This window comes from Bubalus bubalis, chromosome 21 (genome assembly GCF_019923935.1).
Source record: "Bubalus bubalis isolate 160015118507 breed Murrah chromosome 21, NDDB_SH_1, whole genome shotgun sequence".
Lineage (NCBI taxonomy): Eukaryota > Metazoa > Chordata > Mammalia > Artiodactyla > Bovidae > Bubalus > Bubalus bubalis.
In genome coordinates, this window is record NC_059177.1 from 2,734,486 (window position 1) to 2,748,048 (window position 13,563).

The window sequence follows — 13,563 nt, forward strand, 5'->3', positions numbered from 1 at the left end:
TTGTGAAAAAACTTTTGATTACAGATTCAATTTCTTTAATAGGTATGGGGCTGTACTAATTATATGTCCTTATGAGTTAGGTTTGGTTATTTGTGTTTTTCAAGGAATTCGTCTACTTCATCTTTGTTGTCAAATTTATTGGCCTACATTTACAAATTAAGTACATTATTATTATATAAAAGGTGTATCATTTCTGATGTTTGTGACCTCTCTTTTCCTGGCTAGGTTGTTTATCAGTTTTGAAAATCTTTTCAAAGAACCAGTTTTGGTTTCTTTGCTTTTTCCATCATTTTGCTTGTTTGATCATTTTGTTTTCCATTTCATTGATTTACGCTTTGATCTTTATTATTTCTTTTCTTGTGTTTCTTTTCCTCTTTTTCTGACTTCTCAAGGCAGGAGCTGAAGTCATTGATTGAAAGACCATCCTTTTTTCCAGTGTAGGCTTTGGGTGCTGCAAGTTTCTCTATCAGTACTATTTCAGCTGCATTACACAAATTTTGATGTGTTACATTTTCTTTCATTTACAAAAACTTTCTAATTTCCCTTTTCATTTCTGCTTAAACCCATGGATTGTTTAGAAGTGTGTTGTTTATTTTCCAGATGCTTGGAGATTTTCAAGAGATCTTTCTGTTACTGATTTCTACTTTAATCACACTGGTGTCAGACACATACTTTGTATGATTTGAATTCTCTTACTTATTAAGGTCTGTTTCATAGCCCATTCTGTAGTTTATCTTGCTAAATATTCAGCTGCTTTGAGTGGAATATTCTATAAATGTTACTTGGGTCAAGTTAGTTGTTGATGTTACAGGTTTACATGTACATTTAAATGTGTGTTTTCTAACATGGTTTATATATTTCACATTTGTACATAATGGGTTTGTTTTTTTGATCAAAGTGTGTTCTCTATTACTTCTTAGGGCAAATTTTGTTTTACAAAGAAGGTTATGCCAGTATGTTCCATCTGTCAAGATCTGTTTGATGTAGCCCTCTCTCTGCTGGGTATAGGCTGAGCTGAGCCCAGTGACTTGAAATCCACAGAAGGTAGCAGAAATGCGGCTGATGGCCCCCACAACAGGTGCAGAGAGAAGGCTGTTCTGCTTTCCCTTGGTTTTCTTGGGCTGCTTGCTTCTGTTCATCACCTCCCTGCTGTGCCCTGTGGAGGTGATTTGGTTTCTCTTCCTCATTGAACTTGCCGTCAGTCTTCCCAGTCCACGTGTCAAGATATATATGTGAAGAAAGAAGTCTTGGAGTAAACCCTCCAGGCCCAGCTTTTGTGGGTTTTGAAGTCAGAGCCTGTGGCTGGAGTCTCCCAGGTGAGCGCCAAACACAGAGGCAGAGAAGAATCAGTCCTGCTCCACCTACCTGAACACCTTCCTGCAGGCTCCCTGTGCACACAGAAGGGTGTTTGTTCTGTATTCACATTGGATTAGCAGCTTGGCGTGTCTCACTGTTACAAAGATCATTTCTTTTTCAGTAAGGTTGAAAGAGATAAACTTTTCAGTTCCTACATATCTGAAAATACATATTTTCCTCCCATTTTTAAAGTCTTCATTGACTTTGTTACAGCATTGCGCCTGTTTCATGTTTTGGTTTTTTGGTCACAAAGCATGTAGGATCTTAGCTCCCCAACCAGGGATCGAACTCTCACCTTTCACATTGGAAGGCAAAGTCTTAACCACTGGACCACCAGGGAAGTCACTGAGAATATTTTTAATTTCACTCTTGATTGGCTCTGGAATTCTTGGATATAAAGTAATTCCTTCTCAGAGCCTTGAAGTTACTTCACCATCATTTTCTTGCGTCCACATCTTGCCCGTGAAACATGATGTAAATCTGGTTCTTATTTCTCTGTGTGTGGGGTGATGTTTTTTCCCTTTTGAAGCTTTTAGGATTTTTGAGCTTCAGACTTTTCATCAGTTAGGTGATTTATGGTTTGTTTCTGTCTGAGGGCTCATATCTTTTATTTGCCTTGGTACATTGATTATATTTATTTGAAAGTCTTATTTTCTGTACTCTTTAACTGTCTTAGGAGTTGTTTACTTCTTGATTCATTGTGGTGGGCTTCTCCCTTTCACTGTGTTGTCCTTATCAAATTTAGGTGATTCTTGGCTGTTTGGTTGTTGCTGATTTTATTTGCTTTTTGAGACGATGCCCCCTTACCCTAACTGCAAATGCTGTATCACTTCATAGCTACATCCAGAGGATGTTGGGGACCAGGAAAAGTTCAGGAGTTCCTGGTCTTAAGTGTCACTAGATACATACTGAGAAACTTCCTCATCTTTTGGAGATAAGTGCCTGTATTTGCTTATTTTACCCAGTCTGAAGGCAGCAAAAGAGTGACCTACTTTGACTCCTGCTGTGGTTGTTTCGACCACTGATGCTTTGGCTTCCTCCAGGGAAGTCTCCTCTCTGTTTCTGTTGCTTCCGAGTGTGGGGCATGCTTCCCACTTTTGGGATCATAAGATAGCCTGCTTTAATCTGATCCCATTCACCTTTAGCTTTTCGGAATTTCTGATTATTTGGATTCTGGGAGAATACTCACCTCTTTGGGTTTTAGGGCTCTCTGGGAATTTGAGGAGCATGCTGGGGGTAGTCTGGAGCAGGGGCCCAGGCCTCCGTGTTCGTCTGACTATGCTAGTTGTGTTTGAGACACACAGAAACCTCCTGTGCTTTGTTTTTCTTTGCCAAGGTGGTTCCACTTTTTCTTCTTCTGCCAGCTCTTTCTTAAGCTACTTATTGTCAGGTGGAGAAACTACTTACATATGTGTCTTAATCTTGGATCTCTTCATCTATCCGTGGGTCTCAGTGTTGATAAAAATTCTCTTCTTATGGATTATATGAATTAAAAAATGATAATGCTTTAGTCTATGACTTTAATTTTGTCAAGACTACATGGCATATGTCACCAAATAAAAGTGTTACAATGTAGTTTGCAGAAAGTTTTAGGAAGATGTTACCTATACCCCTCATGTTTTTTTCTGTTGTATTTAAAACAATGCTTAATGATTTTCAGTGACTTAATTATAGCTTCATGAGGTTATAGAGGAGTTACTTTTTAATATATTTGCATAGGCTTTTATTTTAAGTAAACCAGAGTGCTTATTTTTCACCTAAACAGGTGGTTTACTTGAGACTTGAGACTTTATTAAATGAAATTTTTTTTTTTTCAGAGCAGCATCTCAGACACGTTGAAAAAGATGTTTTGATCCCTAAAATAATGAGAGAAAAGGCCCGAGAAAGATGTTCTGAACAAGTTCAAGGTAAGATTCAAATATTCATATAAAAATCAAATACGTTTTTTATAATATGATCTGAATTTAATCCTTAGCCTCAGAATGAAGTAGTCACTGAATTAATATGTATGAATTGGTTCTCACCCTTTCACTAAGATACCAGTATTTCAGCTTTCAGAACTTACAAGCAGCATTCATTTACAATTTAAAAATATTCTCCCAAATTCCCAGTAAAGAACATTTTTTCCCCCAGATGTACAGTTATAGAGAAAAAACTTGCATTTGTATTTTGGAGAAACAAATTATGCTGGTGATTTTGATAGGGAAAGAAGAAACGTCAAATGTAATGTATACCTGTGTCTCCTCTGTCAACATATTAATAGAGGAATAAATTCTAAGATGATTTCCTTGGCATTGTTGCTATTATTGAATTATGAATGGAATCGCAGTGGTAAATACAGTGAGTCTGTTTTTTAAAAATTTTTCTATATTTTACAATTTTAAGTAGAAGGTATTTATGTAAATGCATGTTCTAGGCACCCACATATGTCTGTGTTCTTTGGAAAATAGTTTTTAACATGAAGTATTCCTGTATTCTATAAATCTAGATATATTGTTGATTAATATGTAATATTATAGTGAAAAATATAAACAAAGGCATGGAAGGTGAAAAATGAGACCTTAAATGATGGGTAATTAGAAAAGCAGATGGCGGTATTACTGTAGAAATGTCTTGTATTAACAGTCTACCTCTTGTACTGGCCACGTCAGAGAAGCAGTGGCAAAGCCTTGCAGACGTGGGCTTTCCCCCGGCTTCCCATTTTCCCTCTCCCTGTGGCCTTTGCTGAGGGACCGTAGTTACGCCAGGCGGGGCTGGCTGACTGCAGTTCCCCACACGTTTGTCAGCAGGAAACCAGGTTGTATCAGCTATTGTTTGGGGACTATGTCAGGAGCAGTTGGTGTCAGGCACATTCTTGTCCCTTAGATGCTGTCTCCTTAGAGAATAACCTCTGGGACTGATGGATAAAGACAATAAAAGAGAAGTTCCTCAGAATCAACACTGTGTGATGATCATTTCTTTTTCTTAAATGACTTATTATGAGCTATTCCCATTTTAAATCCATCTATAAATTAGGTTTGAATTAAATCCATCTGTAAATAAGTTTATTATAAATTATCAGCAATTTATCAGTATCATTTGATGGTCTTGCTTTCATTATGACTTAGCTGTCTGATTGGAGCCCCTTCCCTGCCCCCCACGCCCAGATTCAGGAGAAGTTGCTCCGTTGGCACCTGCAGTGCGATTCAGTACATCCCTGGCGGTGGGTGGTCATGCTCACGGTCTCAGGAAGAGATCTTCCACCCGCCTCACAGAACTTTAAAAAATACAGATCCTGGTTCTGGTGCTGGAGGAGAAAACTTAAAAATGGATAATAAAATTATAGGGTTAATTTTCACTACCAGGAAAATTATTTACTTATTACTGATGTATTGGTTCAAAATTATAAACATTAGTTATTACTTATTCTGTTTTGTGGGTCTGCCCTGGTCTTCAGCTGGAGAAGAATTTGCCTGCAACTCAGGAGACCCCAGTTTGATCCCTGGGTCAGGAAGATCCCCTGGAGAGGGCATGGCAACCCACTCCTGTATTCTTGCCTGGAGAACCCCCATGGACAGAGGAGCCTGGCAGGTCCCACTTCATGGTGTTGCAGAGAATCAGACAGGACTGAGTGACTTTCACTTTATTCTCTTTTGTAACATGTTATTCTGATACTTAGAATGAAAGAAAGCTAGGCAACTCAGTTACAGACTGTTTACTCTCATGATTCAGATGAAAATGCAAAATGGTCCAGTGTGGGGTTCAGAACTACCTTTGCTTTGCTCTTGGACAATGAAACTTTGTTTTTGGCCTTTGAAATGAAAGAACTAGAGTGTAACTTTAAAAGGTTTATTTGTGTTACACGCCTACTACTTTGTAATGGTACAGAAAAAATATTTAATTTTGCTTCTTTATCAAAACTTAAGTTGCTTACAGTGTTAATGTTAAGGTTTTCTTTCTTTATTTAATATACTTAAAATCCTTTGAAGACTGAAAGCACCTTGAAATTTGAGGTTCCTTTGAGTTATTTAAATGCATTTATCCCTAATAGAACATGTTATAACAAATGATCTTTGAGTATTTGGACTTTTATAATCCTATATTGATTTTTTTTTTCCTTTTAGGCCATATGTTCCAAAACGGTATTTTAGAATCTAAAATTGATTATTTTATTAAGAATGATCTTGCTGTTTAACCAGGTGAATTAGAAGAGCACATACACTGGCATTGCTCAGACAGGAGTAGAACAACTCCATTTAAACTGAACAAAAAGGCATAATGTAGAATCAGGAGACTTCCATTGTGGTTTATTTACTGTTTATAGTCTTTGCTTTATTACATAATCATAGGATTCTATATAAAAGCATTATGCATCCTAATTGTATAGTTCTCAGATAAAGATATAGGAATTCTAATAAATGATCTGACTTTCTGCTAAATGCCTGAAACAAGATTATGTCAGAAAGCTTTTCTGTTTGATTTTTTTTTTTTTTTTTTCCCTATGTCATTTCAACCTGGCTGATCATAAGAATTGGGTCAGGCTGCCAGCAACTTAGGTTTGTGAAGGGAATGGAACAGCTTTTCCAGTGACAAAGAGAAATGAAATCACTTTCAATGAAAAAAAAAGAGATGCCTCATTATAGTCAGCAACAGCAGTTATTGACAGCTACATTTCCTATTAACAAGGAGCATTTAACTAAGAGTTTGGCTGTTGGATCTTTGGACTTGATCTAATTTGCCAGCATTAATTAGTTTCTTTTGAGCACAGACACTTGGTGCTCACAGCTATAGATTTGCAGGGCTAATTAGGATAGAAAATTGAACAGAATGGGGTAAGGCATTAACCTTCAACCATTACCAGCTGGGACACTGATAAAGACCACAGGGTCCAAATGCTCCTATTGATGTGAAGAGCACTCTAATGAATATCAATTTCAGCCAGGTTGCTATATTCTTACTAGTTCTGTCTTCATTATAAGTTTTAACCCGCTTTCCCGATCCCTTCATTATCTATGTCTGCACTACTGGGTTTTACTCTACACAGGTTCAGTCTGTGTTGCACACTTCACCTTCTGTTTAAACACAATTAAAATTTGTCTTAAGTAGTGGATAATGTTTAGAATGTTCCATGGTTACATCCCCTATTGCTTCTAAAATTTGACTTTTACCTATAATTACGTGATTCTAATTCTACAGTTCATTATTTATAAGGTCATGGTAACTTCACCATTGCCATGTAATGAAAATTATAACCTGAAACAAGAAAATCTCAGCTTCAGGGTAACAATTAAGCAGTGTTTGTATTAAACTTGGGTCAACCTGAGAATCTTTTGTCTTTGTAAAATAGATATACTTCGTTGTTTCTTTTTGAAGAGAAAAAGAATGTACATCACTTTTTCCCTTAGAATTTAGTTTTGATTTGATGAATAAAGATGGCTTGACTTGATGATTAAATACAGAACTGAGAATCCCAATCTTACTATTATCATTTCACAAGATGATAGACTCTATTGGTAGAGCATACATCAAAAGAAAGGCATTTGCACAGTTCATTTAAATAGAAAACTCAGCTTTATAATGTTCTTCTTTTGCCAGTAGCAAAGCACCAGTAGCAGTGAACAGAACCACGAAAATAAATGAACAAAGTAACGATGAGGGCTGAGTGTACTGGGGACGAACAGGAGGAAGACTCTTGAATGATGGCTAGGCTCTGCCTTTCTCCCCACTGTGTCCCCACCTCCCAAAGGCCGAAACAGAAATCCCCTTCTGCCAAGTGTGGTGGTGGAATCACTGCTTTTCCTTGAATCTGCAACGTACCAGCAGACGTCAGGAGGATGGTTTGATGACCTCTGGGGGTTACTTTTCACTGTGTGACTTTCTCCACATGTTTGACTCTTCACTAATTTCATGATTTGTATTTTCTATGTTAGTAATATTTTTAAGAATATTATTTGTCATATGTATTGGTAAAGTATGCATTCTATTGTTATATTTTTTTAGAATAAAGCCTTCATAAGAGGAAGAGTCACTGAAGTGCTATGTTTTGTAAAATTCATTGTATTTCTTTGCTTTTTTGAAATGCATAATTAGCATTTTATAATGTCTCTGTTGACTAGGGAAGTTTGCCTTAAAAATAGTGCATGCATATACTAAGTTGCTTCAGTCATGTCTGACTCTTTGTGATTTTGGGGACTGTAGCCCGCCAGGTTCCTCTGTCCATGGAATTCTCCAGGCAAGAATACTGGAGTGGGTAGCCATGCCTTCCTCCAGAGGATCTTCCCGATCCAGGGGTCAAACCTGTGTCTCTTATGTATCCTGCATTGGCAGGTGGGTTTTTTTTTTTTTTTTTTACCACTAGTGCCACCTAGGAAGCAATAACATTTTTTGTTTTTGGTGTGACAGATCAAGGCCAGTAAAGGACTTTGACATCAGCGGTGGCCTGGAACTTTTTTTAAACTGGATATGTCCTCCTACTCTCTGACTCCTTTCATCCCTTGCACCTTCTTTTATGGTATTTCAGTGTTTCTTTTGAATCAGTGTTTTTTGTGGCTGTCTTTTTCATTTGTTCGGAGAAGGCAATGGCACCCCACTCCAGTACTCTTGCCTGGAAAATCCCGTGGATGGAGGAGCCTGGTGGGCTGCAGTCCATGGGGTCGCTAAGAGTCAGACACGAATGAGCGACTTCACTTTCACTTTTCACTTTCATGCACTGGAGAAGGAAATGGCAACCCACTCCAGTATTCTTGCCTGGAGAATCCCAGGGACGGGGAAGCTTGGTGGGCTGCTGTCTATAGGGTCACACAGACTCGGACACGACTGAGTGACTTCACTTTCACTTTCACTTTTTCATTTGTTGGCCAATAGGTAGCATTGGTTCTAAAGGAATTGTAACAAGTTTAAGGGCGTGGATTGTGTATTTGACACATCACAGAACTGTTGTTAAATAACACAGAACCTTGATAAAAATGCCTGTCTTCTTTATCAGTCACATTATGAGAAACGCTGGACTGGAAGGAGCACAAGCTGGAGTCAAGATTGCCGGGAGAAATATCAATAACCTCAAATAAGCGGATGACACCACCCTTATGGCAGAAAGTGAAGAAGAACTAAAGAGCCTCTTGATGAAAGTGAAAGAGGAGAGTGAAAAAGTTGGCTTAAAGCTCAACATTCAGAAAACGAAGATCATGGCATCTGGTCCCATCACTTCATGGGAATTGGATGGGGAACAGTGGAAACAGTGTCAGACTTTATTTTTTTGGGCTCCAAAATCACTGCAGATGGTGATTGTAGCCATGAAATTAAGAGACGCTTACTCCTTGAAAGGAAAGTTATGACCAACCTTAATAGCATATTGAAAAGCAGAGACATTACTTTGCCAACAAAGGTCCATCTAGTCAAGGCTGTGGTTTTTCCTGTGGTCATGTATGGATGTGAGAGTTGGACTGTGAAGAAGGCTGAGTGCTGAAGAATTGATGCTTTTGAACTGTGGTGTTGGAGAAGACTCTTGAGAGTCCCTTGGACTGCAAGGAGATCCAGCCAGTCCATTCTGAAGGAGATCAGCCCTGGGATTTCTTTGGAAAGAATGATGCTAAAGCTGAAACTGCAGTACTTTGGCCACCTCATGTGAAGAGTTGACTCATTGGAAAAGACTCTGACGCTGGGAGGGATTGGGGGCAGTAGGAGAAGGGGACGACAGCGGATGGGATGGCTGGACGGCATCACTGACTAGATGGACGTGAGTCTGAGTGAACTCTGGGAGTTGGTGATGGACAGGGAGGCCTGGCGTGCTGCGATTCATGGGGTCACAAAGAGTCGGACACGACTGAGCGACTGAACTGAACTGAACAACTGAAATATGTTACATTTTACTAAATTCCAAAGGTAGATGAATTAACAAAAGAGGAACTTCAAATTAAGAATGCTTAGGATATCCTGGCAGAGAACTACCAAGGCATCATTAAAACTGATCTGAGGCCTACAGACTATGAATGGTCAAAGTAATCAGTCTTTCCAACTCTGTTACTTGAACCTGCCCCATATTTCCTACTGGTTGTTTGAATTGTACCTGTGTTATCACATAATGTTTTTGCCGTATAACTAGTTCACCAATGTTGACTCACACTGAAATGGAGATGCAGCACATCTTTAGGCAGGTTTGGATCAATTAGGAGGACGAGATATAAAATCATCAAATATGATGAATGTCTGTTATGTATAAGAGTATGTTATGTAGTCTAAGGAGCATAAAGGGATTTAAGCAGAAGTCCTCTCTTTTGGACCTTCCCTGGATGTGTCAGGTTCCCTGGGCTTAGTACTTTCCTACAAAGGCTCATTGTCCTCAGCGCACAGTCATGCTCACGGCTAAGGTTTATTACAGCAAAACCAGCCAAGGGAAAAGGCACGTCGGGTGAAGGTTAGAGGAGACCAGGCACGAGCTTCCTTGAGTTCTTACTCAGTAGAGTCAGTCAACTTGAGTGTAACTCTTCTGTGGTCAAATTGTGGGGATATGTGAAGTGCTGTCTCTGGGGAGACTCACTAGAGGCTCAGGGAGTTGGTGATGTGGCAGTTTCTGCATAGCATGTACCAACATTTCAGACTTCCAGAAGGAAAGCCCGTGTGGAGCACAAACCACATGCTTTACCCAGCTGGTTGAAGCACAGGGAGCGGCTCTTACCAATTAGGGAATAGTGAGAGTACTCCCCAAATCCAGGTTCTGACACAGCTAAGGGTCAGCCTCGGAAGCACTTCTTTCTAAGGAGTGCAGTGTCAGGCCTGCCATGGTAACTCTTTCTTGCACACGGACATAGTAAAAGTTATTATGTTTAATAACTGTATTATTATTATTTTTTTGGTCATACCCTGTGGCATGTGGGATCTTTAGTTCCCCAACCATGGATGGAAACCACACCCCCTGCTGTGGAAGTGCAGAGTCTTAACCACTGGGCCACCAGAGAAGTCCCTGTATTTAGTAACTTTCTAATAGTTAAATAATAATGTTTAATTAAAGTTATTACGTATGCCTATTGGGCCTGATGTCATGTCAGTGGAATCATGGGTAGTAGACCTCTGTCAGTCACAAATCCAGCTGAATGATTTTTAAAACAACTGAGCACAGTGTTTGATGGTCATGACTCATTGACTGAGTGGTTCTTGGTCACACTCAGTAATTCACACTTCTGCTGTAGGACTCATGATTGTCTTGACTTACAATGGTTTCTGAATAATGGCAATTTTATAATAAAATTATGTATACTTGGACATCAGTACTCTTGAATAATATGGCCAGTTCTTATTTCAAAAAGAAAGATGCTGTGTATTTGTTTTAGGAGTTAAGCTAAATCTTTAAATGACTCAATTAGCAGGGAATATTGTTAGGGCATATGAATTTAGTATTTTTTTCTTTTTCTTTGGCTGTACCCTGCAACATGTAGGATATTAGTTTCCCTACCAGGGATCAAACCTGCACCTCCTCAGTGGAAGGGGAGATTCTTAACCACTGGATCGCCAGGGAAGTGCTGAATATAGTATTTTAACAACTGATTTATGCAACTCATCTCTGAAGGTTTAAGAGTGAAATATGTTTTGAACACAAAGCCAAAAAATTACATTGCTTGGAACTTAGAAATATTGTTAAAATGAGTAAATATTATTAATATAAAGTATGAGTTATAGCTGTTTCTATCAGTACTTCATTAACAAGTTTGTGTTATTTTCCTAGATTTCTTAGCTGTTCAACTTTCAAATATTTTGCCATAATAGACTTAAATCTTGTCATCTTATGTGCAATTAATCCAGACTTAACTGTAGTCTTTAAGCAGTTCCATGCTTTGTTTATAAAATCTGAATATGAGATCACACTTCATTGAAGCTACCTGATGATTTTGAGTTGTGATTGCGATTCTTTCCAGGTAATCAGGGACTGATACTCACAGCCCGTTATATTTTGGCTAGATACATTCTCATAGGAATCTTATATGTCTGTGGAAAAATTTTTGGCTTGTACAAAACTCTGGAATATGTTAAATTGATAGATGTAGAACTATTTAAAATATAACCAGTTTTTTGGGGGGATGGTCTAGAATTTACAGTCCATCCTAAAGGAAATCAGTCCTGCATATTCATTGGAAGGACTGATGCTGAAGCTGAAATTCCAATCCTTTGGCCACCTGATGCAAAGAACTGGCTCATTTGGAAAGATACTGATGCTGGGAAAGATTGAAGGCAGAGGAGAAGGGGACGACAGAGGATAAGCTGGTTGGATGGCATCACTGACTGGAAGGGCATGAGTTTGGGTAAGACCCGGGGGTGATGGACAGGGAAGCCTAGCGTGCTGCAGTGCATGGGGTTGCAAAGAGTTGGACACGACTGAGTGACTGAACTGAACTGAACTGATAATATATAAAACAGATAAACACAGTATTTTTTTGGTTTTATTACAAGTTATTAATTTCATTACATTTAAGGAGTCAGTACGTGAAAACAATGTTGTATTTCCATGAAGCAAATCTGAACTCAGATGTTATGGAGTACAGTTGCAGCCTAGTGGGTATTTCCCAGTTCCTTTTTGTGGTTTACTCTTTTGGGGGATGCAAATGTAGAGTAAATCCTAAATCACATAAAGAAGAAGTTCTAAATAGAAATGATTTCTTATAATTTACTCAAAGAATTGTTCAATTAAGTAGATGTAATAGAAGTTTTGTTCTGAGACTTGGAAACAAGTTTATCTGGCATCATATTTTAATATATTGGTTGTCTCCAAAGTGTTATATACTATTTGCATATATTTTAGTGTTTGACAACTTTTACATGACTAAGATAGATTTTTACAAAGCAAAACAGAATTTTCAGATTCCCTTAAGCTCTTGAATGGGCCCTTAGGTTATATGGAACAGTCATTCAAAAGTATTTACTGAGTATTTCTGACGTGCTCCTCACCATTATATGAACAGTCAGTAAAACAGACAAAAATATTTGCCCTTATAATTCTTAGATTTCAGTGAAGGAAGGTAATGAATACCTTAAGTTATTGTAAGAAAATATAAGTGGTCTAGAGGGTAATGAAGTTGGGTCAGAGCAGTGAGGATGCTGGTGTTAGACGAGGCTGCAGTTTTAGCAGGTGGTCAGTGTAGGTCGCACCAAGGAGGTGACATCTGGACAGAATTCTCGTAGGAGGTGAAAGGTGAGACACACAGGCATCTCTGGGAGGAGCACTTGGGAAGAGGCAGACGCAGTGGGCGTGGCTGGCATGTTGGAGGGGCGCTAGAAAGGTCCTTGTGGTTAGGGTGGGAAGTGAGAGTTCAGAAGGGTGACGAGTGCCGGATCAGGGTCTTGAGAGCACCGAGGAGCCAAATGAAGGGACGTGATGACTTAGAGCAGTGGAGGGAGGTGGGTCTGATGCACGAAGCCCTGCACCACTCCCTGCTGCATTCGGAGTAGATGGGTCAGGGCGAGAGCTAAGTGGGGGCCAGGTGAGGGATGTGCGTGTGATGGTCCAGCTGATGAGGTGGAGGAGCAGCGAGTGGTGCCAGGGAGCAGACCTGGGGTGTCTTTGCAGACAGGGTTGAGAGAGACCTGTGGTTAACAGAGATGGGAAACCTGCATGTCTAGAAGTTTTATGATTTTATTTTAGCTTCTGGCAATTGATAGACTGGGAGTTTGGACACGTGAACTCTGAGGTGTCTGGTAGACATCTCAGTTTGAAGCCACTATATTGGACAGTGGTAAAAATTCATCACTCTTTTCAAGGGAAATGAATATTTACCCAGTTGTGGTGGGTCTGGTATGTTTCTAAAGTTTATGTGTAAGTTCTTTCAGTATATGTTTGACACATGGTGTTGACTTAGTGATAAAAACTGACACTTTTATTCCTTGGTTTTAAGATGCCACCTGGACCACTTTCCTTCCAGAGTAAATCGTGACTACATGATGTGTTTATTCAGCACACTGTCTGTAGTACTGCTGGCTGGGTACCTGGACTCACACTGATGTGAAGAAGCTGAATTGACCATTTGTGTCACATGACAGGTTGCCAAGGGTAGCGGTTATGGCTCCTCGGTGCTGACTCGGATAGTTTGTAAGTGTGCCGGCATGGTGGTGCTGTGGCTGCCGGGCGTGGTGGGTTTTTTAGGCGATGATGCACTTTGTCTAGTACTTGTCCTTTCAGCCTATGTGCTGAGTTTATCTGTGGTTACTGCTTTTAGTTCTGGATCGTGTTTGCTTTGCTATAAA

General features: G+C 39.3%; 1 protein-coding gene across 4 annotated transcripts in view; it reads left to right on the top strand.

Annotated features, from left to right (window-relative positions):
* Positions 1 to 13,563, top strand: part of CMC1 (C-X9-C motif containing 1) — a 78,243-nt gene that overhangs the window by 18,638 nt on the left and 46,042 nt on the right. For all 4 annotated transcript variants that reach the window (XM_025272304.3, XM_025272306.3, XM_025272303.3 and 1 more), the window contains exon 2: positions 3,174 to 3,263. In XM_025272304.3, coding sequence (XP_025128089.1) covers positions 3,174 to 3,263 — 90 coding nt within the window. The remainder of the gene's footprint in view (positions 1 to 3,173; positions 3,264 to 13,563) is intronic.